The sequence below is a fragment of the Strongylocentrotus purpuratus genome, unplaced genomic scaffold, assembly GCF_000002235.5.
Source record: "Strongylocentrotus purpuratus isolate Spur 01 unplaced genomic scaffold, Spur_5.0 spur5_scaffold_6, whole genome shotgun sequence".
NCBI lineage: Eukaryota > Metazoa > Echinodermata > Echinoidea > Camarodonta > Strongylocentrotidae > Strongylocentrotus > Strongylocentrotus purpuratus.
Window position 1 is genome coordinate 4,911,619 of NW_022145612.1, and position 27,903 is coordinate 4,939,521.

Here is a 27,903-nt window from a genome sequence, read left to right on the forward strand (position 1 = left end):
TATACTGTTTCTTCACTGATATTTATTCTCTTCTAACACGAGGGAAGCATCAATATTAAAATATCACACTATTATAGTATTCAAATTTTATCCAGCGTATGTGAAATGAAAAGATGATTCGAAAGTAAACAACAATTTCATATAATTTATATGACAAATAAATAAAATGCAATTCATAAAAATCATGTATGTTGACATCATTCACACAATGATGCCTATTTCTCATTGCTTACCAAATAAAGAAATTGATAAATTGGCCCCTATCATAATATTAAGAATCCTTTTTACTTTAACTAATTAACTAATGAATTCAACTTTTTTATTGTCATCAAATTTTGTATGCACCCTCTTTTACAACATCCTGGATCCCTGAATCCGCGCGGCCCTGATCATGCTGATTCATAAATGAAGAGTAAGGTACTGGCGAGACCGGTGCCCGGTTCCAAGTCAGTGGTCTGCAGTGCTCTGATGTAGTCGACCGCTGCCTGTTGTTTCTCAGCATCCACCTGGACATGATGGACTGGCAGAAGGACCCAAATCGTGTAGTGACGGGGTCGAGGGTGTACCAGTCAGTATCAACCATGTCTCCACCGGGTGCAGATGCCGGGTCAATGGCGTGGCTGCAGATGTCATAGACGCTCTCTCCCCACTCCTGTGAACAAAATAGATTTTTGAGATTTTTTTAAAAGCATGTTTTTGTTATAGATTTGATAGGAGGGTTGTGAATCTGTTTTCCCTCACTGGTATACAAAACAGTAAATTGAAAAAAAATAACGAGACATTCGAGAGAGAACAACACTATGAACAAGCCAGTGAATAAAGAAGAAGAGAGAAATGGTTAAACATTACCTCAATTCCTTCAGAACAATCTCTAGCGGAATGAGAGAAGAACTAAAATGAGAGGAGGTAGACGAAGAAAAAGGTAGATGAGTCGTGGAAATGGGGTGGCTAGACCAAGACTTGAAGAAGGAGAACAAGGTAGAAGAAGAATGAAATGAGAACAGGACCACGAAGAACAAAAAATATGTTCCCAAAACCTTTCAAGTAATCATCCTTAGGCTATCTCATTAGCCCTTTCCACCACTTTACAATAGGTTTAAAATCGCCATAGATTTGATTTCGAAGAAAGTGTTTGCGATCGGGTTAATTAAGATGGAGAGAGAGGAAGGAGATGATTTGAAAAGCAGTAAAAGGAGAGAAAATATCCGGGGAGAGTATGAACAGGACACAAACAAAGGTATGTGAGTGTATCTGGGAGGGGGATGATAAAGGAAAATAAGCAGAAGAAAAACGTGATGAGCAGAAGAACAGCAGAATCAAAAATAAGAAAAGGGAACCTAATTGAGAGAGAGAGAGAGAGAGAGAGAGAGAGAGAGAGAGAGAGAGAGAGAGAGAGAGAAGAAAATGATGAGAAGATACTATACCTGATCCATGTAGAGATAGGACACGGAGATGATGGGATGATCTGAATACCGACGATACAGGCATGGCGTTGAGGAAACTGATCGGGTTCACAGGGCCAGTTCAAGGTGTAGTAGAAGATTCCATCCTCCTGGAGCTGTCCAATCACTCCCCATCTCTGGATGAGCGATGGGAAGAGATGCCTGTTGTTCTCCCTCACCTGCCAGTATTGTCTGATTATAGATGGAATAAAATAATTATTCAATAAGACATGGAAACTATGATGTACTTCTGTCTTTCTCAGAAGAAAAACAAGCAAAATCATCTCTCGGGAAATTTCGATGCACCTATTGTATATCCCATAGAAATCATGTTCAGATTACGTAATGCGTCATTATATTGTCAGCATATTTCAATAGGTTATAAGTTGATTTTTCCAAAGTCTTTGCGATCACGTCTTCGGTGGTTTATAAAAGAACGATTCTGTCTTTTTGGAGATATCCAATCACTCCCCTTCGCTGGATGAGCGACGGAAAGAGATGCACCCCGCTCACCTGCAAGTATTGCCTGATGATAGACTGAAGAAAATCACCCAGTACAAGACATGGAAGAGATGATGTGATTCTGACATTTTCAGAAAAAAAGTTCCACTTGAATAATCGCATAGATTTTCAAAAATCAACTTTAGGAGATTTAAATATATTTATTCTGTCGTATTACGTAATGCGAACATAATTTTTATGGCGGAACAATTTTCACGTACTTTGCAACCTGATGTATAAAGAAGAACTCGTCACATGCCTGCCATAGCAAAAAAACAGAATTGTCAAAAGACTTAACTCCGTTTCGTTGACAATCAGCCATGCATGAAGTCTTTCGTCTACGGCAGATTGTCAACGAAACGGAGTTAAGTCTTTTCTTAATTCCGTTTGTTGTTTTAGGCAGGCAGCCAGTGAAAACGAATTCGTTTGATAAAATTATGGATATGCAAGCACTTCTTTAAACATACAGAACTTTGTTATTCCTGGCTCATTTCTCGTGATTGAGGTGTCATATAAAAGGGCAGAAACTCAACTTTCTGGAAATGTGATTTTCTCTTTGAATTCAGATACCGTCCGCCAAATGACTTTTTGGTTTCCTCTCTTCAAATTCATTTAAATTACTCATGCGTGAAATATGGATTATAAGAGTAGCATCGGATGAAAGAGGAGGCTCTCAGCTTTCCAAATATGTGTCATTAATCAATTATAATTATGATTCAGTTATGATCAAACGTCGATAATTCTCGGATTCGTTTTTTCTGGGACGCACTGTATTGAAAAAGTAAATGAGTAAACGCCTTTCTGGCTCCGGACGTTTTATCCTCTGTTAGGGCTTCTACAATGTGACATGACTGGTAAGCGTTGATACAGAGAGTTTCTTTCATCCATGTATAATTCCTTTGAATTCACTCCCAAATAACAATAGTTCCTATGAGTTTAGGGTTATTCGTTCGGCAATATTACTAGAATCCTCATTATTCTTTTTGAAATTGATGATTCTCTTAACCTTGCAAAATGTTGATTGTTTTGCCTTAATTGTTTTTTCAACTTAAATCTTAGCAAAATTGTGAAACATCACCGATGCACATATAATCAGGCCCGTAGCCACGAAGGGGGGGGGGGGGACGTGCCCCCATTTTTTCTTTCAAGATCGGTTGAACTTTTTTAGACCCCTCCCCAGGACGTCGATCAATTACATGTATGTGCCCCCCCCCCTCAAACATCAAACTCTGGCTACGGCCCTGGCCCCTGCATATAACCATTTCAATTTGTTAACAGTGCGTTTTAAGTGAAAGCATTGTACATGTTCATGTAAAGACCGACATGAATAGTATTGTATCCATGTTGTGTATTTTAAAACGAATACTGATTGCACCTATCATGTCCGTCATGTCTTGGCGCTTCTATTATAACCCCGGGCAAAGCCGAGTGGCCAAACAATTATGTAGCGTCCTCAGTGGCGGATCCAGGGGGGGGGGGCCCCCCCTTGAGAAAAAAATCATGTAAAATCACGTGATTTTTACCTTTTTGGGGGGTTGGCCCCCCCCCCCCCTGGCGCTCAAGGAGGGGGGGGGGGGTGCAAATTGAATTTTTTTTGAGGATCAAAAAAAAAAAAATGTGCTCACTACCCCCCCCCCCCCCCCCCACTGAGCGAATTTTTGGCCGGCGCGTTTTTCAAATTTTCGGGAGCAAAAAAAAAAAAAAAAAAAAAATTGTGCTCTGTACCCCCCCCCCCCCCCCCCCCCCCCCCCCCCCCCCCCACTGAGCGACTTTTCGGCCGGCGCGATTTTCAAATTTTCGGGAGCAAAAAAAAAAAAAAGTTGGGCCCCCTCCCCTAAGAAATCCTGGATCCGCGCCTGAGCGTCCTAGCATTATTGTGGAGCGTGAAAAACTCTGATCATTGTCTTGCCAATGAACGTTAATGACGGGCTGGTATTCGACACCCCAACCCTTTAATTGAGAATAAGATTCAAGTGAAAGAACCACTATACCACGACACCCCCACACTGTGATGATTATGTGGCAGCGAGTGTCCCGTACACTTTTAATACCTGGTTGCACGAATCTCAGTGGCTGTCGTGAGCTGTCCTATAGCCTGTAGATTGGTATCGTTCATGGCCTCACCAAGTGCTGCAAGGGCATGGTAACAGTTGATTGCCTGACAAGATGGATGAAACGAGTTTTGGTTTATGAGTGCAAGGCGGTATTGAACGATACATTATACATAATACACAGGGAGGAGATCAATGATCAGAAATGAGGAGACTTTGATTCGCTACTGCACTCTAAAATGCAGAAGGCTGGAAATCCACTGTTTGAGGTGTACACGTATTCCTTTAGAGTTGTATCCAATCCAAATTATAGTGGAATCCACTATACAAAGTAGAGGGTGAATAACACTTTGGGAGTGGACTCGACTATTCTTGAGCGTGGATTTCCACTTTGTACATTTAGAGAGTAGCAAACACTTCACGACAGACGAAAGAGAATTGTCAAATTGCTAAACCTGTCAAAGAGTGAACACCGGTGAAATACCCTTTTATAACAAAATTTGCTCATCAGCCTCATCATTAAAACATCTGACTAATGACACTGTTAAATCCCTTTAAAAGAGGCAACATATAACAAAAATAAACAAACGTAATATGTTTATGATGATAAGTAGAATGACAATATTAGCTTCTTGTATATTCACACCGTCAGGGTGCTCATGTCGCTCCATTAATATTTACCTCAGCTGAGGCCTCTTGTTGACGAGTGCCTCCTCCGATACCAGTTGCCCAGGATGAGCCAATATACCAGTCCTTTTGACGAACTGTCGGGAAGTATGGATCGTTCTTACTAGGACTTCCGACATCTCGGGCCATCGCCATTATACGGTTGTAATTATCTATATAAATAAATAATATACTTAGACAGTCAACCTGTTGTTGATATAAATTAAAATATAAATATTGCTGAGGATATATTTATTTCGTATGTTTGCCATTTGGAAGGTATCTTAAAATGACTATTCGTTCGTGGATTTTGAAAATAATTGACCCACAGCATTATTTCTTCAAATATATACATATTTATCCAGGCAGGTTGAATTGGAATATTTCCCCCTAACGTTTACATACGGCCTTGTATTGTATGTCGAGAGCTCTATTCGCTGCCTTCCAAGTATTTGCCTGTACTTGGGTTTTCTGAAGTTGGGTCTGACTTATAGAGCTCAAATTCATCGCCGATGATTAAGAGAGGCTCTGTTAGTCTACACATAATCTTTCATTATGAAACAACCAAACCCTGCTGTATAATACTTTGAACAATTTTCTATCAAGAATCTTGTAAGTTTGCAAAATAGACTTCTTATTTTCTATTATACGTTATGCACTTTCGATCTCAGTGACAGTCTGCGTGACTGTATGGAAAGCGTAAGGACCAAAAGCGAGCAAACGTTTTTAAGCGATTGCTGCATGTAATGCTGTTCTAATTAAAGATAAAGCATTCCTTTTGACTGAGTATCTAAAGTAAAGTTTTACTACAATAATCCTGAATAAAGGTCGGGTTATGAATAGTTATACTTTTCTAAAATGACCTTTGTGCTCTCTAGATGAAGACATTTAAGGCTTGTTCAGATTTGGCCTAGTATGCCGCGGTAAACTGTGCGCAACAAAACGTCCCAGCGCATTCGTTGAGCTGTATGTTTTAAGATGCACTGAGGTCATCTTACAAAAATACTCGCGTGGTTTACCGCTTTATTTCTGAGCGAGGTGTTAGTCGCAGGCTTCAAGAACAGGTTTTCGATATTTCCAATTTACAAAATATGTACTCTTATGCTCACCTTCCTTTGAAGCCCATACTGGATTGTACTTGGCGTAGTAGGCAATGGCGTAGAGCCACATGCCAAAGTGGTAATGATGATCAGCATAGCTGATGAATCCATAGTTTGTCCAAGGGAAAAGCTCTTCATCTGCCCCTGCTCCACGCATCCACAAGCCTCCCCAAACAGTGTCGTATCTGAGGCATGAGAAAGAGTGCTCGGTAATTATTTTTGTTGCATAAAAGAAATGACAACCAATATCTACTAATATTGTTCTGTCATGTTATTATTACATATTTTTACCATACTCTGTATATTGGAGAGATAGTATGAGTTGGTCTCGTGGTCAACTCTCTGTCTTCGCCTAGAAACCGACCCTGCTTTCTGATGGTCTTCAGACAGAAACAATCTTATGAGTGATAAACGTCGGTAAAAATTCAATAACAAATTCCTCCGCGCTGCCAGCTTCATGCATTAACCGAATTCCTAACTTCAACCCCGGACCAAATATTAAACCTAACCCAGACCCTTAACCCAATCCAAATCGCGATTGCAACCATTAAACTTTAATCCTATAATGATCTTTGACGATATAATTAAAGCCCGGAGAAAATTTCGCCATATAAAATGTCGGATCACTATTATACACCATCCCAAACCCATTCAAACATATACATGTAGCAACGAAACGAATTATTTCGGTTTCATCCTATTTGCCTATAGAGGACTACATAATTATTATGTTGTGAGTGGAGTCCTGAAATGGGCCGGTGAACCGTGAAGATTATGAATGTAGAGAGAGAAAAAATACCTTTCTCAATTTTCTCTACCTCTATCCATAATTGAAGGAGTCCTCCATAAAAATACTTATCTCTCACCCTTCCTTTATAATTTTCCCTTTTATCCCCTTTCAAACCCAACAGTTCTTTGCAAGACTACTCACATCGTGAAACCTGTGACCTTGTGACTTTATACACACCACCATGCAAAACCGGACATTCAAAGATCATCTGAAACGAATTATATTACCGTATGGCATTATCTTCTGGGATCCCGCCTACAATGCCGAGCCAGAGGTCCAGGCATCGTCGAAGGGACTGATCGAGCTGGATGTAGTGCTCGGTGTTGAAAGCTCTGGAGATACTGGCCAATCGTGCTACCATCTCGATGCTCTTGCCTGCCTCATAGCTGTGGATGGATGCCGTTGTACAGTCTGATTCTAAGGTCTGTTGATCGATGTCAACTCCAATAGCATCAAGAATATGCTGAATACATAGAATTATAACAGTTAGGTGTCAGTCTCAGTTTTCATTATTCCTATGTAAAAATGTCAGCCTTTGCAATTTCTCGTCTCTTCTATTAGATTTGGAATCATGTTTATTCCTCATCACTCCTGATGACGAACAGTCAACCTGTTCGGAAGATCGAGCCTCCGTTTCTCTCTATCTCTCTCCGCATATATAAACTTGTTTCATCAGTCCTTTCTGGAACTCCACTCCACGCACAAAACAATATTCAATTTTTATTTATGGGTCTAAAAGTGTTTGTATGAAGCATTCAGAAACAACACATTGAATGCACGCCTTTTTCGGGAAATATTAAATGGATGTTCTCTGAAAAAAGGTTATGATCCCAAAACAATCGCCAAGCACGAAAGGAATCTCCCACCTGGAGTCTGTCCGGCTGATCCTTGATCCGATTTACGGCATCCATATTTGGTTCCATGGAGGCCGGCGGGAGGGTCTCTTCCATCACCCAGTGATCTCCGACGTACCCCTTGTAACCAAACGGAGTTTCTACTAGATCATCACCAAGCAACGGCTCCTATTAGTGTATTTAAAGATGGGAATAGCTTCAAGATTCTTACGCCTCTAAAATCATGTTTTATAAGAAACTGCAGTGATTCATTCAAGATGTTATTATAAAGTATTGCAATGATATAGTTGGATTTTATAATGCAGTGATACAGTCAAGTTTGATAAAATATTGAAGTGACGTAGTCGAGACCCGTCTCGGAGTTGTCTTTTTTTATGTCTCGCCCTCCGTATCTGTCTCGAAAACTTCAGCTAAAAATGTTTGTGACCACATTTTCTTTCTTCATGTTCTCGATCTGAGGGCCTCGTGTCCGGTGTATATTGGCAATTCTATTGTTTTGATAAATCTTTAATAAATATCTATAGTGCAAGATCTGTGTCTGCCGGGTGGAAATCATCCAACATCCAACATCCAAACTCCCTGTAATATATATAATGCAAACATTTGTATTGTAATTAATAAGTAAAATATTTTAAAGAAATATATAATCAAATTGTTATCCTGTGAACGTATTGCTGTTAATTCGTAAATCCAATACTGATGGTTGTGAGGGCAAGCTGTTATGTTTTTGCTTGGTTATTGGAGTTGGCTTAAGAATCAAACTGAACAATAATTGGAGATTTTTCTAAGACTCACATTTTCCTGAACAAGAATGATTCCTTTTCCCCATGGCAAATTATTCATTTATCTGATGCTAACATGTTTCGCATCTAATGTATAAGGCACATTAATGCAGGCCTACCTGATGAGGGAGAACGACTGTGAGTAGGTCCAGATTCGGATTGGTCCCTAGATAGTCCTCGCCCATTTTGTTCCAATCGAAGCTGATGTAGCCTTTGTCTCCTTCGGTACAGAACCTGGTCTTGGGCTTATAGGAGTATGGGCCTGCAAAACCTTCAAGTTTGTCAGCCCATGTGAAATTTCTCGGTGTGCCTGGAATAAAAGATATCGTTTAATTGGTTCATATTTATTTCGTCCAATTTTCGGTAGAGTCATAAATGTATGTGAACAATATCATCGGGGGGGGGGGGGGTCGAGCTGAATCCATAATATATATTTTTTATGCTCGATATAACTATAATCAACTTTTAATTGTCAAACAGCTTTGAATATATTTTTCTCGGAATTGTTTCTATAATTTATTTATTGCCAATGTTCATTTGACAGCGTGATCAGCTCTAATTTGTATTTTTGGAAAATAAATTGTTGATAGGATAAATGTAAATGTGCTCGTTTCGGTTCAGTGGGTTGTGATTTAGCCATATACATGTAGTCATCATGAAAGCTAGTCTTTGCGATGTATTAACGATGACAATAAATTCTCCTTGAGATTGCAATACACACCACTCCCGGCATAGACAAGCTGCATGACACCGGAGAACTTAGTGGGCAGTACTCTATCGGGAACGAAAGAAGCACCATTCTCGTCGAGGGTCATGACCATATCTTCTGAGAAGAACATGGCGTATTTCCTGGTAGAGTCTGGAACACCTTCGATTGATAGGGGCTCTGAGAGTTCAAAGAAAAAGCTGTCGCTAACCAGGGTAATCGGTTGTGGAGTCGGCTCGGGAGCTCCACCAGGGCAGTATGTCTGTAAAGATATTGGAGGCAAACACAATGTTTAACACAGTCTTTGAATTGAATTGATACAACGCCAATATATCTACCGTTGGGGACTTCGGGAGTCGCCGGCATGCATCTGTGGTGCAGATGAGCAGACGACAGACCATGTCATCTACAACCTGTTCTCAAACCTCCTGACGGGATGACTGATCTGTCAAGCCCAAATGATGCACAAGTCAACTGGCTAACCCAGCTTCAAGAAATAACTTATTATGATACTACTATCTCATACGAAAGAAGAAGAAGAACACAGTCTTTATTAGGTGATGGCACCCATGACATACACTGTGAAAAGGTTGGGCAATATTTTTCCAACACTTTGCCCAACGTTGTGCCAATAATCAACCCAACCGTCTATTGGGCAATAGTTTGCCCAGCGGTATTAGTAAACGTAAGAACCCTACTTCAAACGTGCATAATTGCCTGTATTTTGACCAAAATTTGGGAAAAGAACTGACCCTTCTACTGCCCGACTACAGTAGCCCACTTGTTGGGAAAATCTTGACCAGCTGTTGGGCAAAATACGAAACAATTACAAAATATTGCCCAATAGTTGGTTGGGTTGACTATTGGCACAACGTTGGGCAAATTGCCCAACCTTTTCACAGTGTAGAATGGCATCTCAAAAGAACCCTGTTTCAGTCGGCACAAGAGTATAAGTTATAGATCTAGATCAGGTCTACATAGTGGCCCCGAAATTATGGGACTTCTACCTTTTGATAAAATGAATATTTAGTAAGTGATTGTATTTAAAGCAATAGTAAAGTGAATGCTGCTCTCCCAATAGCTACTATTTTTCATGAATGTATTTTTTTAAACGATGATATTATTTCACTGTCTTAGTCTCGTATTTCAACAGATAAATGTGTTATGGGGTCTGTTCATTAGCAATGGAAAATGCAACCGTTTGTACCTCCTCATCACTCTCTCTCTCTCTCTCTCTCTCTCTCATCCTTCTCTCTTTCTATCTCTATACAAAATGGATCACAAGGTGTCAAACTTGGTGCTTGTGTTGAAATTCCAGATCTGTTTGAGATGTTTTCTTTTGTCATATTTTACAAACCAATTATAATAATATACATGTTTAGTACTTAAACTCATAACCGAAGAAATGACTGAAAGTGGCCTCTGTTCCTGTTCATCACGTCAGTTCAAACGTCAATCTAAAAAGTATTCCTTGTCTCCATTTCTCATTTTCTGTAAGTTCATTGATTCTGATGTCAATCTAACTGCCATAATTTCTACACGCAATCTTTAGTTTGTTGGAATTGCTTTGATGACCAGTCATTCAGTAATGTCTAAAAGTCATAAGATGAAAAGACGAGTTTACTCTGTTACCATGATATTCCTAACAAATGCCATACATTTAATCAAGATCATGTGTTATCAAAATAATGTAGAAATATTATTCTTAATTGTGGGGGCTGATGTCTCCAGTACGGTCAAAAAGTCCAAAGACGAAGAAGCGAGTTTGCTCTGTTATCATTATAATTACTTATTGTACACTTACCGAAGATCGTGTGTTCAGCGATAAAAAAACATTACAAATTGGTCCTTTGGCGAGGCAAATATTTCTTTCTCAGACTCAAACATTTGTATAGAAATTGGTCAGTAAGAAAAGGAAGAGACTGGATTTCCAACGAATGTGTAGATGGGGCTGTGTTCGGGAAGGGAGGGGGGGGGGATTTGTAGAGTTTGGGAAGCTTTGGGGATGGAGGGGGAGGGGATAGGTAAGATTGTACGTGTGTCCGAGTATGCATGTGAGCATGACTTGTGTGGTGTGTGTGTCCGTGTGCGCGTATTAAAAGGCTTTGATCTATAATATTCATTCAGTGTAATTAATTTGAAGACAATATGTACTGTGTATTAAACTATATTATGTATTTCTGAGGGCTGCACAATTTTCTTTATGTTTTAATATGGTATGTAAGTCAATGAAGACTATGTATGATTTTTTTTAAATTTTGTACTGAATGAATGCAATAAAGAATGCTACAACAAAAAAAACAAAAAAAAAATAAGAATTTGACAAAATTCTTACTTTTACGGGCTGACGTCTCCAGTTGGCTGGTACCGCCTCCGTTACAAATTGTCCAATCACATTTGCAGCAAAGTTGACATTGGTATGATTGACATGTAATGTCATGACGACTGTGTTGCCATCATCCTCTAATTCGCAGCTGTTTGCATTGCACGTGGTCCAAGAATTCATGGAGCTCCAATCATCATCAGCATCAGCAATGATATATTGGATCTATCAAATGAGAATAAATACCAACGATGGTTCCATCTTGTTCATCCTGTCCATCTAAATTGTCATGTACTATACATTATATTGACTGGAGGCTCTGCGGGTACGAGCATATTTTATATGAATGATAATATTTTTGAACGAAGTTACAATTATCATATCATTTTTGTACTCTTATCTTTGTTTTTATGATAATTTGAATATTTGATTTCTTTGTTAAAAAAAGACAACATCAGCCTTGAGCTGCATCTCATGTAGTGTTTAATAAATGGATTCAATTGTTGTGCGTGAGTAGAATGCAGTACAATTTTCAGATGAAGGTCATCACTCTTAAAGTTGTGTAAATTATGATCAGTCAAATGGTTACAACGAAATTAGTCCTATAATATTTAGTAATTTGTTAATTACAATGGAGAGAAGACATACATCCTTTGGCAATCAGTTATTGCAAAAACGAAAAAAAATAATTAATAAATCACCTCTTGAAGATTATTTGCAGGACTGCTAAGTTTGAGAGTTGCTGTGACCTCATAATCTTCATCAACAAGATTTTGTCGGCATGTCGGAGTATCCAGACTCGCGCTCCCGTAAAACCATATCGGCATGCGCTGTCCCCTCGTTACAGTCACATCGCTGGTGCTCGTGCACTGGATCGTCAATGGATTGCGGTACCAGTAATATGAGTAGTCGTGCTGGGGAACGACGTACTTGTTGATGACGTTGATGGCATAGTCGACGGAAGTGACAGCGCCTTGGAGGTCGATGGTCACGGTTTTACCGTCGGGAGAGAGCTGACAACAGGTCTCATCGCACGTCATGAAACCACCATTGTCCGAATCCCATCTAGGTGTGGAGTAATTATGTGCAATAAAAGATGACCTTTATAACATGAAAAGAACTGATGAATCTCACAGAATTTGTGATAAAATTAAAAACTGTGGGTTGAACAGAGTAAAATTCATCATGCATAAAAAAGGAATTACATTTTCAAAAAGCCCGTTCTTGACTGCTTGTGTATTTGCAACATTAACTTACTCGTATTGCTTATCCTAGCATAAATTAAGTAATTTGTAATTTATGTCTAATTTGTTTTTTTTCTTATTGTTTATTTCGATTTGTTATTTAGATTATCATAATAGTTTTGTGTTTTGGATGTCTATTTACATTGTTATTTATTCTAAGAATGTATAAATATTGTTTGATTATTGTCACAACTGTTACACTAATTAACCTGATCGTAAAGACTTGCAAGCAATCAATTAAAGAGCAATTCAATGCATCAGTGAATTTAAATGGACTTGAATTGAATTGATAAGGTTTATTGATAACAATTTCAAAGTCACAGCTAAAAGCTGACATAATCTTGAATTTATAATTAAAACTGCAACATATAAAATATATGCAAATATTACAATGTAAAATAGGCAAATATAAAATTAAGACATTCAGTATTTAAATTGATATGGTAAAAAGAATAAAAAGAAGAAGAGAAGAAAAACAAGAAAGAGTAGAAAATTAAGGTAAAAAGGGACAAAATTTAATAAACAAAGAAGAAAATATGGTTGAGAGTAAAATAAGAGTTTACAATTGGTGTTCATAAAACCAGTAATGCAGTATATACGATTACAATTCCAGTAATGAAACTGTTTCTGACCAGTGTAACATCACGTAGATGACTTTTTGATTAATGCAATAAATGCCTTGAGCATCTCTAGAGATAGATATGTTGCGCTTTATAAATGGTGTTCTTATTTAATAGCCTTGTCAACGAAACATTAAAGGTAAGCTTTATAAAGTCAGGCCTCAAAACCCATCTTTTCAAGCAAATGTGTAGTACATGACTATTGGAAGAGCGGGCGCCTTTAAATGTTTGAAACAGATAAATGGCGCCATACAAGGCGTGCTGTGGATCATCATCATCATCTCAATTTACACAGTGTATTGTGACAGGCTCCTATATATTCTATAATTAAACATATACATATTGTTAATAATAATTGTTCTATGCAAGTATTTCAGATTGATACGATTGCCTGTTCGGATAATGTAACATGTTTTAACTCTGATCGCAAATGTCAAAATGTGACACACAAGGCTACTAAAATTGGCAATAATTATATTGATTTTACGAAAGACTTGGCGGCCGTGGTCACTTAAAGACTCATGTGAAAAATGTATTTGAACTTTGAACGTTGCATTCTCAGTGACATGGTTGAAACAATTTTTGTTTACTCACTCAGTAGATTCGCTTGCAACCCACTGAACATCACTGATGTGTTCGATAGACTTGGTAAGATGAAGTACAAATGTAGCTGTTTCGGAGGATGCGTTGCACGAGGCTTCCACATATCCACTCCCCGCGTTCTCAACTGAGCATCAAATAAATATATAGCAACGTGCGATATCATATAATATATATCGTCAAAAATCGTAAAATTAACATCTGTCTTACTCTTCCTCCTCTTCTTCTCTTCTCCTCCTCCTCCTCCTCCTCTTGTCTTCTTCTTCTTCTCGTTCTTCTCCTCCTCCTTCTTCTTCGCCCTTTCCCTGTCTTCTTCGTCTTCTCATCATCCTCATCTATTTTTCTTCTTTTCCTTCCTCTCCTTCTCCCCCTCACTGATCTGCCCCACTACATTATGTAGAGTCTTGCGGACGTTTGGGTGAGCCTGAATTCAGCAACATTATGCCTATTCTCCCTATGCCCGCGATCTTATGCTCCCCAATATCATTCTTATTTTGAGTTAATTTATGCCACGATATTACTATCACTGTTAGACTTTACACGCGAGTTATGGTTTCCATGAAATAATTTTCCCTGGAAATACATGTATGTGCAAAATAAGTAATTAAATCACCTTTCTAGAGGACGAGCAACTACAAGACGTAGTGTTGTTGGTACTATTATTGTTTATATTAAAAGTTTTTTAGATTATAGTATCAGCTATATCTTCTTTTGGATTACGAAGCAATACTAATAACAATAAAATCTTCATGCTCTCACCAGATTCCTCTTCGGGACACTCGAAGGTAGCCGGTACGGCATTGATGGCACTCAGACAATATGGCTTCACGACCGGAATGGCGTCGGTGAAGAGATGAGTCAGCATGCCTGACCCACGAACAAGTGGCAACTCCATGGTACCACCGTTTGCGTCGGTGTAGAGAAAGTTGGCGTACATCTCCCCAAAATCCGTCATGACTGGATCATTCTCGTTGTCTTCCAGACCGACCTTAATGCCGGTGAGTCCTGTCAATTTTACAAAGGAGCAACGAAAGAAAAACAAAAGTTCTTCATTTGGTTTGTTGGGTCGGTGTACGGTGTATCAATGAAATAGCGGGGGTCAAGACATTGATGGGGGTAGGTGGGGGGGGGGGGGGGGGGGTGACCGGCATATTTGCGGATCTGTGCGCCGGTCCTACTCGGTGGATGAAATGCAAACTAACAAGCAAATTTATTAGGAGAGGGTGTAGGTAAGGGTCAATGCGTCTTCTTATTACATACCTTTTCTCTTCCCCATTTTTTCTTAAGATTTTCCTTCTTTTTTCACCATGTGATGGGGGGGGGGGGCACGATCCTCGTGCACCCGCAGTTATGCCATTGTGAAGAAAGAAAAGCATTGACCGTAACATTCACAAAGGAACAAAATCATTAACGTACTATCTAAATGTACCGGAGTGACCAACTTCATCATCTCGTTCGGATAGAAACCCACGTTCTCAAAAGATTTATTCAACTAATTATACTCTGGGTGGATTCCAAAATAATTTTGGGTGGATTCAACTCCAACGTAAGTGATCCATAACACCTCCCCTTCATTAGATCATCTGAAGAAAAAACAAATACTTTTCTGAAACCGAAAATTATCGATGTTTTATCATTACTTAATCACAATTATAATTAACAAATGACACATATTTGTAAGGCTTAGATCCTCCTCTTTTATTTGATGCAACTCATATGATACATATTTCATACATGATTGATTAAAATCAATTTGAAGAGAGGGAACCACAACAATCACATTTCTAGAAAGTTCAGTTTCTGCCCTATCATATGACACCTCAATCAGGTAAAGTGAGCAAGGAAAAATAAAGTTCTGTTTGTTTAAAGTGATGCTTGCATTTCCATAATTTCACTTAAAAAGTTCTTGAAATGTGATTTTCTCCTTGAAATTCAAATACCGTCCGCCAAATGACTTTTTGGTTGCCTCTCTTCAAATTGATTTTAATCACCCATGCGTGAAATATGCATCATATGAGTTGCATCACATGAAAGAGGAGGATCTCAGCTTTACAAATATGTGTCATTTATTAATTATAATTGTGATTAAGTTATGATAAAACGTTGATAATTCTCGGTTTCGTTTTTTCTGGGACGCACTGTATAGCGCACAGTCATGTCCGTCACGCCATTACTCCGGTCATAGCCGCTAGTCATTTTGATTATACAGCTTTCAGGCTTTTCGGTTTCCCATTTGAAGACTTTATTTTATGAGAGTATGTTTTGAAAATGTGGCGGGTTTTTTCTTTATTTATTTTATATGACATACCAGAGAAGATAGAAAAGGGCAGACTATCTGGGGCTGAAACCATCTGCTTCATGCCGGCTCCAAGCTCTTCCATTTTCTCCCAAGGTTCTCCGTCCTTTCCTGGAGTCAACTCATAGAAGGGATCCTGGCGAGCAGGGTCAGTCCATCTTTGTAAGGTGTAAGCTTCATACGTTATCCCCATGGCGTCCATTGTCGCTGAAAAATAAAAAAATCTCAAGATGTAATTTATATAATTATCTTAACAAGGTGTTTTATGGGCGGTGCTGTTGGTAAAATTCAGAAGAGTGCCCCATAATCGAATGGCATACAAGTTAGAGAGAACAAAGGTGAATAGAGTAGAGAAATGAAGGAAAAGGAAAGAGAACATGAGATAATATAAGGAGATTGATTGCTCGAGAATTCTCTTCAAGGATTATACTATTGTGTCTATCAGTAACGTGGGGACAACATGATAACTCTTAAATCCCATAACATAGGTGGGAGGGAGGGAGGGGGTGGGGGTTGTATCTCAATATGCGTCTTTAATTTCACATTTATATGGTACCTGAGTGAGGAAACTGTCTGATGGGACTGAGAGGTCCGTGGTTGATTTGGTTGCAAGCGAAGTGACCTGTAGGTAAAGCCCCTTCTGTCCTTAGCTCACCGACCCTATCACTGGGTGCGGCCAAATCTTGTAGAGTTGTCGAGGTGCCGAATATATCGGAAACATCCAATGTAGCAAGAGGTGTGTCTTGCAGCTGGATACAGGTACGTGGAAGACCACCGGCCGTCTATTTATACGCACGCACGTCTGTTATACTGCTATATTCTGCTATATTCCGTCTATTTATACTGTTTTACTGTTTCGCAAAGTTAAATATCGCCGTGGAAACGCCAAATTAACTTGGATGCAGATGTGCTACTGTTATATTGTGTTTTCTTGTGCAATTTGTGATGTTGTGAACCCGGTGCATATAGACAGTTTGATGCCGGACTAGAGTCTTGGTCCCACCTGTGACATTTTATGATGGGGTGAGCTTATATATGCATGTACATTGTGATCACTGTATTTTCTTAAAAGACTTTTTATCGAGAGACTTATATGTACTAGTATATCAACACTGTAGGACGCAATGACACAATTAAAGTCGAATACCCACTCTGGCAATCCAGGAGCTGAGAGTTTTCGTTACAAACTTCCGAAATATATGACTACTGCTGGTCTACGTATAGCCATACAACATCTTCACATTTCATACGAACGCTATGGAAAACACGGTGGAGAAAACCGTATAGACTATGTTACAGATTTATTGTGTCATATTTTACCTCATCTTGACAAGTTTATCTGTGAGCATTTTGTTACCATATATGAATACCCGGTACCAAGTGACACACAGGCCCAAGATGGCGCGGGTAACCCCCAATTTTCCCGCCAAAGCGTCCCAAACAAATCTACTCAAACAGGAGAAGGGAGGATTGAAGATAATCAGAATGAAAACAATTGCAAGACCTGTGGTACAATCACAACTACTTTGGAATCTGTTCAAAACCAACTCCAGGTTTTGAATGAAACCGTCAATGGCATCATCTCGTCAACAAAAGGCTCTAAATCAGCTAATCAGACGACAACAGATGAAGCTCAAATCGATTCCGACGCAAGCACGGAGAAAGATCAGCATTGTAATGAACCTAATAGCCTTACAATAGATGATCAATTACGAGACTACAAAGCAAAACATCAGCTCCTGAGAGCATCAATGGTCACACAGAATGCCCATTCAACCGATGTTTTAATTGTTGGTGATTCCATGGTAAAGGACATCAACCCTTCGAGGCTATCAAGAAGACCCGTTAAGTGCAAAACATTCAGAGGCGCTCGTATTGGAGATGTTTGTGACATTGTTTGTGAGCAAGCTATTCAGCAAAATGCTAAAGAAGTAATCCTTCATCTAGGTTCGAACGATGTCACTTCACACGACGCAGATGAAATTGTTGCAAAACTTGAGTCCCTGGCAGAACAAATTGTCAAACTGACACCAGCCAAGAAAATAAGTGTCTCGACAATAATCCATCGTCGCGGAGAATCAGCAAGCGATTTCGAGAAAGTGCGCAGTGTAAATGAAATGTTGAAACTTCTAGCCAATCGCCGCAGCTGGGGAGTCGTGGACAATGAAAACATCACTCCTGACACACATCTCGCCGCTGATGGCGTACACTTAAACGGCTACGGAGTACGTGTATTGGCACAGAATATCATCGCATATCTTCGAGGATCCCGCCCTGCGTTTCATCGTGACCAGTTTCCATCAACTACTGTTTATGTTTCTGATCCGGCTAGTTTGGATAACGAATATCCTCGGCTCCAATCTCAATATCCTGATGCTTCGTCTTTTCAGATGATGAGCAAAGCGAAATTCCGCAAGAAAGCGTCCGACCGTGTTTTCCCACGAGACTGGCTAGATTGTCTACAAACAGCCCGGAGACTCCTCAACAGTCACATAGATTAGACAATAGTCATGAAGACATTGATGACTTCAATCGATCAAGTGATTCAGTTCGAAATAGTGACAATGCAGACAGTAATAGCAATCAAGAAGCCTATCTTGAACTTGCTGATGATGGAAGTATACCAGTTATTTCAAAACGAGGATTACGTATGTGTCATTTGAATGTTAATTCCTTACCAAATAAACTTGAAGACCTAAGGTATTTGTTAAGAAATTCTCCCTTCGACATCATTGGCCTTACTGAGACTCATTGTGATAACACGGTTAGTGACAACGAACTGCATATTGATGGTTATGATTTACTAAGGAAAGATAGAAGTAGGCATGGTGGGGGCGTGATGATTTACTTGAAGAACACCCTCCACTTTCAACATGTGAAAGATCTTGGGTTAAACTTAGAAACTATTTGGATAAAAACCAAGGTACGGAACGTGAAATCATTTTTAATTTGTGTTATGTACCGTCCACCGAACTCTTCAGTTGATTATTTTGATTTAATGTCTGCTATGATGAGTAATGCTCTAGATTTTGATTGTGAACTGATTATATTGGGGGACCTCAACTGTGACCTACTTTCTGACAATGTCGATTCATCGGCACGATCTCTTATGACTGTAATGCAGGGATCACTTTTGTCACAGTTGATTGAGATTCCTACTCGTGTGACCCAGCATTCTAAAACACTTATTGACCATATTTATACAACATGTCCGGACGATCACAGTATTTCAGGTGTCATAAAAACTCACATTAGTGATCATTTTTTGATATTCACATGTTTACATTCTAGAAGTGCTAGGAATGTTCATAACGATATCAAATTCAGAAACTTAAAAGAATTTAAGCAGGCAAATTTTGTCAACGATCTCTTTAACTTAATGTTTAGAGAATTAGCTTGTGTTAGCAACGTTGACACAGCTTGGAAATTGTGGTACAATCAAGTAATGTCAGTTATTAATAAACATATGCCATATAAACACAAAAGAATGAGGAAAAAACCCTCTCCTTGGATCACAGGTGAAATTATTACATTGATAAATAAAAGAAAGTATCTCCATAACAAGGCTTTAAAGTTTAACTCCTCAGGATTATGGAAAGAATATCGTAGAATACGTAACATTGTAACAAGTTTAACTAAAAAATCTAAACAAAAGTATATACAGGGTTTATTGCAAGATAAGTCTGGTGACCCCGGCGCATTATGGTCTATTCTAAAGCAACTATCCTCTAGCACTGGTCAGCTTTCCATAAAATTGAATATTAATGATGTTGAAATTTATCAGCCTGAAATTGTTGCCGAAAAACTGAACGACTACTTTATTGATAGTGTTTCAGAACTCCTGGGAAAAACAGATTGGAGAGCTAGTGAAACCACAATTCCAGATGTAATTGTCAGTTGTCCATTGCCACAGGAGAATTGTGAGGACCTTGATCATGTTGATCGTCAAATTTTTGATATTCCTCCAATCACCTACGATTTTGTTGTAAAAGAAATTGATAGCCATTCTGTAAAAAAAGCGACAGGGCCTGATGACATCTCTGTTAAAATGTTGAAAATGATGAAATATGCCACAAATGTAATAGATGGTCTTATTTATATTTTCAACCTTTCTTTGTCAAAAGGGCATTTTCCAAAAGCATGGTGCTTGGCCAAAATTCGCCCTATTTTTAAGGGCGGTGATCGATTATGTATAGAAAATTATCGACCAATATCCTTATTGTCAATTGTATCAAAAATTTTGGAGAAATGGGTACAAAAGCATTTACAGACATACTTATTAAATAGCGATTTCTTCAGTGAAAGTCAATTTGGCTTTAGACCAAAGCATTCATGTGAAAGTGCTCTATTGTGTATGGTTGATGACTGGGCAACCGAAGTTGATAGGAGTAAATTTTGTGGGGTAGCGTTTATTGATATGCGTAAAGCCTTTGATTCTGTTAACTACGATGTATTGCTGAACAAACTTTCTATGATAGGATGCTCTGAGAATGCATTGGCATGGTTTAAATCCTACTTTTGCTTTAGGGATCAATTGACAGAAATAGGGGGTAAATTATCCAATACAAGGTCAACTATCTCTGGGGTACCACAAGGCTCTGTTTTAGGGCCCCTGTTGTTTACAATATATATCAACGATTTGGTTTCCAGTATAAAGTCAGGAAAAGTTGTCATGTTTGCTGACGATGCAACTCTGTATGTTAGTGGTAGTAATCTTGAATCGGTTGAAAGTCAACTAAACTCTGCAATGAATGAAGTCTACAAGTGGACATCTAAAAATAGATTGGTACTAAATGATAAAAAAACGAAAGTGATGCTTCTTGGTTCTCGACAACGATTGAATACCTTGCAGGATAAAAAAATATCTGTTAGAATTAATGGTACCTTACTAGAATGTGTATCTGAATATAAGTGTCTGGGGGTGTCGATTGATGATACTCTGACATTCAAATCTCATGTTACTTCTATTGCAAAAGTCATGAAACAAAAACTTGGCCTAATTAGAAGAAACAAGTATATATTTAATGTTGATCAACTCAAAAGATTATATTGGGGATTTGTTCTCCCCCATGCATTATATTGTTCAACCGTCTGGTCATCTTCATCCGAATCTAACTACAAAATATTAAACACGCTACACAAGCGCGCAGCATATATTGTAAGTGGATATACTTGGGAAACCTCATCGGAAACAGTTTTTCGAATACTAGCCTGGCCTACTCTAAAAGAACTGTTTAACAAGTCAATATCATGCATGGTGTATAAATGTGTAAGTGGGGTAGCACCATCCCAGTTAAGTAGTAAATTTGTTCTAAATGACAATGTCTCTACACGTGTAACACGAAGCACCAACAGGTTGTTATTACGTATCCCTCAATGCAAAACTCAATTTTATCGGAGGACATTTGTACCAGTTAGTGTAAATGAATGGAACTGTTTGTCCGATGAATGCCGATCTGCCCAGTCCTTAGCCATTTTCAAAAAATGTATCAAACCTTGCAATAAATAGCTTTTTTTAAATGAAGGTGGAGGAGGGGGTTGCAGTGAGGTCAAATTCATTTTATGCTTGATTTTAATGTAATTTTTAGTTTGTAAACAGGTGGTAAACAGGTGTGTGTGTTAGCTTTCGTTACCCCTGTCATTTCTATATATAATATTGTTCATTGTCATTTTATGTTGTTTTTTAAACAGAGCCCTGTTGTAAACCAGCCTATTTTAATGTTTTTAACAATGTTTTGTAATGATTTTTAGCTGAACATGTTACTCTGTATAAAGATGCGAAATAAATAAATGAATGTAAACATAATTAAAAAAAACACACATGCATGAATAAATAAAGTAAATGAAAAATGTATGTGAAGGATTCAGCGCAGAAACATTGCTATCCTTGATGCTAAAACTCATGAGACCGACATTGCCTGTCTCGTAGGGTGCCGGTCCCGTGAACCGTCAAGCTCGAGGGCAGAGTCTCGTAGGATAATATTAGGACACTGCTAACGTTTAAATTTCATAGATAGGACATACATGACATATTCATAATTCCTGCAAAGTTCTACAGAATTTGATGTTGGCTGCAAAAGGGACATAGTACCTTTAATACATCATTGTAATGTTCGGACATTACAGTAGGTGATGAACAAGACTGTTGACATTCTTTCAGGATGATATATTCGGCATTCTCTGTAATCGTGTTTATGCTAGTCTACAAAGATCCACCAAAAGTTCTTTTTTTTTTGGTCAGAAAGTTGGCGTCAATTTAAGAGAGTTTATGTACACATTAAGAAAACGTGAATTAAAAGTAAATTCGGACAGGTGTAGAGTAGATAGAAATGGAAAGTGATATTATGTAACCGTAAACAATATCGACGATAATGATAATAATGATAGTAATAATAATAATAGTAATAATAATAATAATAACAATAATAATTATAATGATAATATTGATAACAATAATAATAATGATAATGATAATAATGATAATAGTGATGATAAAAATGAATCATCATCATCATCATCACCGTCATCATTATCAACAAATATCATCACAATAATCATTACATACCCTGTGACGGTTGTATAAATCACAATCTAAATTATAATTTCATTAAATGAACGTCTCACCTCCACAAATGGATTGGCAATCATCCTCGGACATGAAGTTATTCTTGTTGCCAAGACAACCAGTGAAGTCGAATTGGAGGCAGGAAGACGTTTCTCCATCATAACCCCATCGAACCAAAGATTCCCCGCATGAACCAGGGTCGAGAGGTAGAGTACATATATCTGTTAAAAAATGGACAAGTAACCGTATTAAAGAGGTTTGAGTTCTGCCTTTTATGGTAAAGATAAACAATAATTTGTGAACTTCCACATTCTTCTAAAGTTAGTTTGAAAAAAAATCATAGTGGAAATGTCTCCTGAAAAGGAATGCTCTTCAAATGCCGTCATTTTCGAAATATGACGAGAATTCACTGAAAACTTTTGACTAAACTTTCATCATGCCGAATGGAAATCGCTTCTGTTTCTGAGAGTGTGCAAGAACTAGGTAAAGCAGGTCAAACATATTAACACTGCATGCATCGAATAAATTGAAATTGACTTGGTGTGAAAAAAAAAGAAAAGAAGAAAGATCATGCTCTCAAACGTACTGTAAAGGCAACGAAATGACAGTGAAAGAAGATGATGGATGCTTCATAATATCGAGACGGAAACGTTTTTGAATAATAGAAGTGACAAACCGTTCGGTGGTTTTATTTAGCAATAGGTAAGCTAAGCTTATAGTTATTTTGATATCACTCTGGTACTTAAAGAAGAAGTATCCTAAACGTGTGCACGGAATATAAATGATTAGTCAATATTTAATAAAGTGTGCAATAATATAAATCAGTAAGGTTTGGCTAATGTAAGGTAAAGGTTAGAATATTAATATGACGTTGGTAATCGTGTGATTATATGATCTTCACTACACAAACGCAATGGCAACATTCAATATTTTGGTCTAGTGTTTTATAAAATCATTGATCCCTATACCTTCAAATGCACCAGTGCTCCAAAGGTCTCGTGTTTGACTCTCAGTGGACCGGTATACAAAGGTCGTTTTTAGTTTTATAACACTTGTCGCACTAAACAAACAAAGTTACTTGATTGAATAATTTCGTAGGAGATGAACACACACGGAAAGATTAGATAATAACAAATTTCATACAAAGTGTATGGCCGAATAACTCACGTATATGCATAAAGCGTAAAGACTCTTGATGACAAAGAAGTGAACGAATGAAAAATCAATATTGAATACATAAATGATTAAAAAAATAAACGAATAAACAAACAAAATAATGATGGCGATGATGATAATCATGACGATGCTAATGCGTATAATAATGCTAACAATCATTGTGATAAAAATAATCATAATAGCAATAATAATAATTATAATAAGAAAACAAAAATAATGATAATGATAATAATGAAAATTAAATGAACAAAAACAATGATAATAATAATAATAACAATAACTATTTTGTCCAATATATTATCGATCAAAGCAAAGATATTGCCTAGTTGATGATAATATTCAGTTAACAACCCTATTATAATGATCCGTCTCTTTTTACTTTAGAAATCTTAATGGAGACGAAATTGCGAAACTCAAAGGGCATGCACATCTTACAAATGGCTTGTAGATAAAATTTAGTTCTTGTCATTGGATAATAGAGACTTTTAGATTGAGTGGACTAGAACACGACGAACGCCGACTGATCATGCGTGTCAACGTACTCAACTGCCCATGTAGACTACAATTAGAAATCTTTTAGATTGCACTCGACGATATACATGCATGCAGGAAGTAACACTATGAATATGACGGACAAAGAAAGAGGACAAAATATACAGTTCCTCATTCTACCCTCAACAATAGGCCATTTTCGTAATGTAACCAAATTTGGGAGGTGGGGTAAGAGGATATATTTTTAATATTTTTTTTGTCTCAAAAATTTCGCAACGACTCAGCAAGCCGCTGAATAAGCAGGGGGGGGGATAAGAGGACATATTTTTTTTTTTTTTTTTTTTTTAGGGGGGGGGGGGTCTCAAAAATTTCGTAACGACTCAGCCAGCCGGTGAATAAGCGGGGGGGGGGGGGGGGGGGGAGCACATTTTTTTTGTGTCTCATAATTTGAAAATTTGGCCGATTGATATTTCGTTTCGTTGGGGGGGGGGGGCATAGACAGCGTTTTTGGGTCACCCATTATCACTATTTTTTAAATATTTTTTAATTATTTGTATTATTATTATTTTGTTATATTAAAAAACAAAAACAAAGGGAGGGGGGTTTCCTAAAAAACACACACATAAAAAAAGTTAAAGGGGGGTTCAACCCCCCCCCCCCCCCCGCCCTGCCTACGCGCCTGACTGTCTGAATACAATTGGGAAAGGTTATTATGCGATATAATAACCTAATGAATACTTTGAAGCTTCGGAATGATCGAAATGAAAAGAAATTGATTCCGTCTTGTTGGAGACCACAATCATGTACTGCCCTCGGAAATGGGTTTATGAGGCTCTATAGAAATGTTTGGTCCAAACTTCTCTATTTCTTGTCGTATTTCGAATCGGAGGGCATTGTACCAGCTATTTTTTTCAGGGGGAAATTTCCACTACGATATTCTTCCAAACTGCCATGCAAAGATTGAGTAAAAGCTGAAAAATAAGTTATCATGTTTACCAGAACTCAACCTCCTTTTTAAAATGATAAATATGAAGCAAGTGTAGGTCAATAAACGAGCACAATGTGGTATGTCATTTGATATTTGTTCAAGGTGTCATAATAATAGAAGAAGGACGATTTAAGATTGGAATAAAGTTTATATATCTAGCGAGTTGACTATTTGTTTATGATCGACCTGACAATGTGTGATATTGGTTCTGATGTCGAACCTTGCATCCCAAGTCACAAAACATAATAACTGATATTAAAACAAATATTGACTAAAATATATTTCAAGAAGATTTTCTAAAGCCTAACAATAATGGCAATTATGTGATGAATGACGTGACCGTGTGTAATATTGGTTCTATCTTCTATATTTCAAGAAGATTTTCTAAAGCCTAACAATAATGGCAATTATGTGATGAATGACGTGACCGTGTGTAATATTGGTTCTGATTTCGAACCTTGCATCCCAAGTCACAAACATACAAATTAACAAATGTATTTGCTACTGCTATGAAAACTAATATTGACTAAAATAAATTTCAAGAAGACTTTCTGAAGACAAACAATTCAATGACAATGACAATGATTTTTTAATTTCTTTAACGACCCCTTCGGGGGCATGGGAGAAATACAGTTAAATAGTACAAATATAATGTTCAACAATGATATTAATATGAAAAATATATACAAAACACACAGAAAATCTTTGGCAGCGAACAAAAAAAAATGAAGGCAAGCTTTTAGAGATACTGTCAAAAATACATAATACCCTTTATCTCAACTGGCAGTACTAACAATTTGATACTAAAAACGACAACGACCCATTAAACCAAAAGTCTAACGTATTAAAAAGAACAAAACAAAATTATCCAAACTAATTTGGAAAGGTTCTTTAACTGCTTAACAGAATTTTCATAGAATAACTGATGAAATTTGACAACATTAGGTCTACTGTAATGATATTTCTTAACATACTGCTTACGAAATTCATTGAAAGCTGGGCACACCAGAACATAATGCAATTTATCACCCTGTATCTTATTGTTACATAGGGAACATAACTCAAGAGGTTGATCAGATAAATAACGATATTTGGTAAAAAGCAGCTTATTATTACCACAACGAAAATTACAATTATAGCAATTATCGAGTCATACGAGTGTGTTCATAAGATAAAGGCAACATATAAGAATAAGAGAGATAGGTAGAGAAAGAGAAAGAGAGAGAAAGAGGGAAAGGGGAGGAGGCAAGAGGTAAAATGATGGTGAAGAAGAACGCTCTCTATATAGCAACAAACATAATAACATAATGTTGACTAGCGCTTGGTTAAAGCTCAACTTAATGTTGATTTTAACCTTAACTTTAACAAAGGATATTAGAGCAAGGTCTACGTCTTTCCTTGTTTAACTCGCACCCGTTTCATAAATTGAATTACTAGAATATTATCCAACAAAAGGGAGCACATCCTTCACCAAAGTTTTATATTCTATCGTATCATTCTACTATTTTAAAAAAAACAAAGGCATTTTGAGAAATGATAAAGTTGAGATTGTTTGATTCAATATTCGTGGATATAAAATATGTTTTGTAGGAACAAAACTGACGCGCACTAAGAGTTTTTGTGAAAAAGAGTAGGAACAAAACTGAATTCAGCCCTGTTCAATATCACATTCAAATAAATCTCAAAAAATGTCTAAGCATTATATTAACTGTATTTGAAGTGGAGTGGACCAATCTCTGATTCATGCTGTTCTACTCATCCACAACGACGCACAGAGAATGTAAAAGCATTTGTCCATGGTGAAAGTAAGATGGTAAGACCCTTCCCTCCTCCCCTCCCTCCCACAAAAGTGGATTTGCTAATTCGCATTTCATCCACCTAGCAAGATTGATGCTCCCTCCCACTATATTCGATCTAGTGCCCACTCAATGGCTGAAGTAAGCTACACCACTGTATCTGACTAGTATGGAGACGAAGTGACAATACTTGCCTTCCTCCGGCTGAGGGGTGGTGATCATTGGCGTCGTCGCAGGTGGTTCGGTTGGTGTACCTACTATAGGCTCAAATTCACCTTCACAATTACAATCACCCCCTGCGAAGATGACAGACACGCTGATGACGCAGGCGGCAACGAGAAGGAAGATGACCCCGAACGTGAACCAATAGACGCCATTGTTGTTCTTAGGTTGCTTGATATCTTCTTGGCTCTCGGCAAAACCATTGGCAAGCTGGTCGGTTGACGTCATTTCAAGAGATTTTGTAGCCATAATCGCAGTGAATTTAGTCCTTATCCCAAGTAATCACTACTTTCCTAGCCTCGTCCTCTCGTTGAAGTTCTCTCGACAGAGCCCACCTGGGCGATCCTTATCCTCGGTTCCCTCTCAATATCAACTCTTTCTGGGTAACTTCTGACGTTGTTGACCACCACAGGTTTGTCTACTCTCTTTTCCGAGACAACGCGTTTGTAGAACTCAAATAGCAGAGAACTGAAGATGGAAGCTAAATCACGGTTGCAACCATGCATCATGCTCGAATCATAACTACCGATGAGATTCCACAAAAACGCTTTTGTGTCAAACTAAATGAAAATCTAGGACGCGCACTATGACCATGATGAATGGGTCATGTAAAGAACATGAACTTTGAACGGGATGACTTTGCATTCGTAACAGTCTGAAGGTGACTTAATCATTGATTTTATATTTCT

At 37.9% G+C, this 27,903-nt stretch overlaps 1 protein-coding gene across 1 annotated transcript; it reads right to left on the bottom strand.

The window, feature by feature from the left end:
* On the bottom strand, positions 1-27,881 carry LOC581748. The gene is made up of 17 exons (XM_031000350.1): positions 27,187-27,881; positions 22,598-22,761; positions 16,532-16,754; positions 15,988-16,182; positions 14,439-14,684; positions 13,674-13,806; positions 11,917-12,280; positions 11,228-11,440; positions 8,908-9,154; positions 8,306-8,496; positions 7,417-7,572; positions 6,778-7,013; positions 5,770-5,945; positions 4,676-4,833; positions 3,995-4,101; positions 1,425-1,634; positions 1-652 (listed from the first exon to the last, which is right to left on the bottom strand). The coding sequence occupies exons 1-17, from the start codon at positions 27,461-27,463 to the stop codon at positions 496-498; spliced, it is 3,453 nt and encodes a 1,150-aa protein (XP_030856210.1). The 5' UTR covers positions 27,464-27,881; the 3' UTR covers positions 1-495.
* Between the last annotated feature and the right edge of the window lie 22 nt (positions 27,882-27,903).

Coding starts and splice junctions, on each gene's coding strand:
- LOC581748 (XM_031000350.1), bottom strand. CDS start 27,463: ATGGCTACAAAATCTCTTGAAATGACGTCAACCGACCAGCTTGCCAAT. Junction 14,685..15,987: donor GCCCTTTTCTATCTTCTCTG/GTATGTCATATA, acceptor TAAAATTGACAG/GACTCACCGGCATTAAGGTC. Junction 4,102..4,675: donor AACAAGAGGCCTCAGCTGAG/GTAAATATTAAT, acceptor CCATCTTGTCAG/GCAATCAACTGTTACCATGC.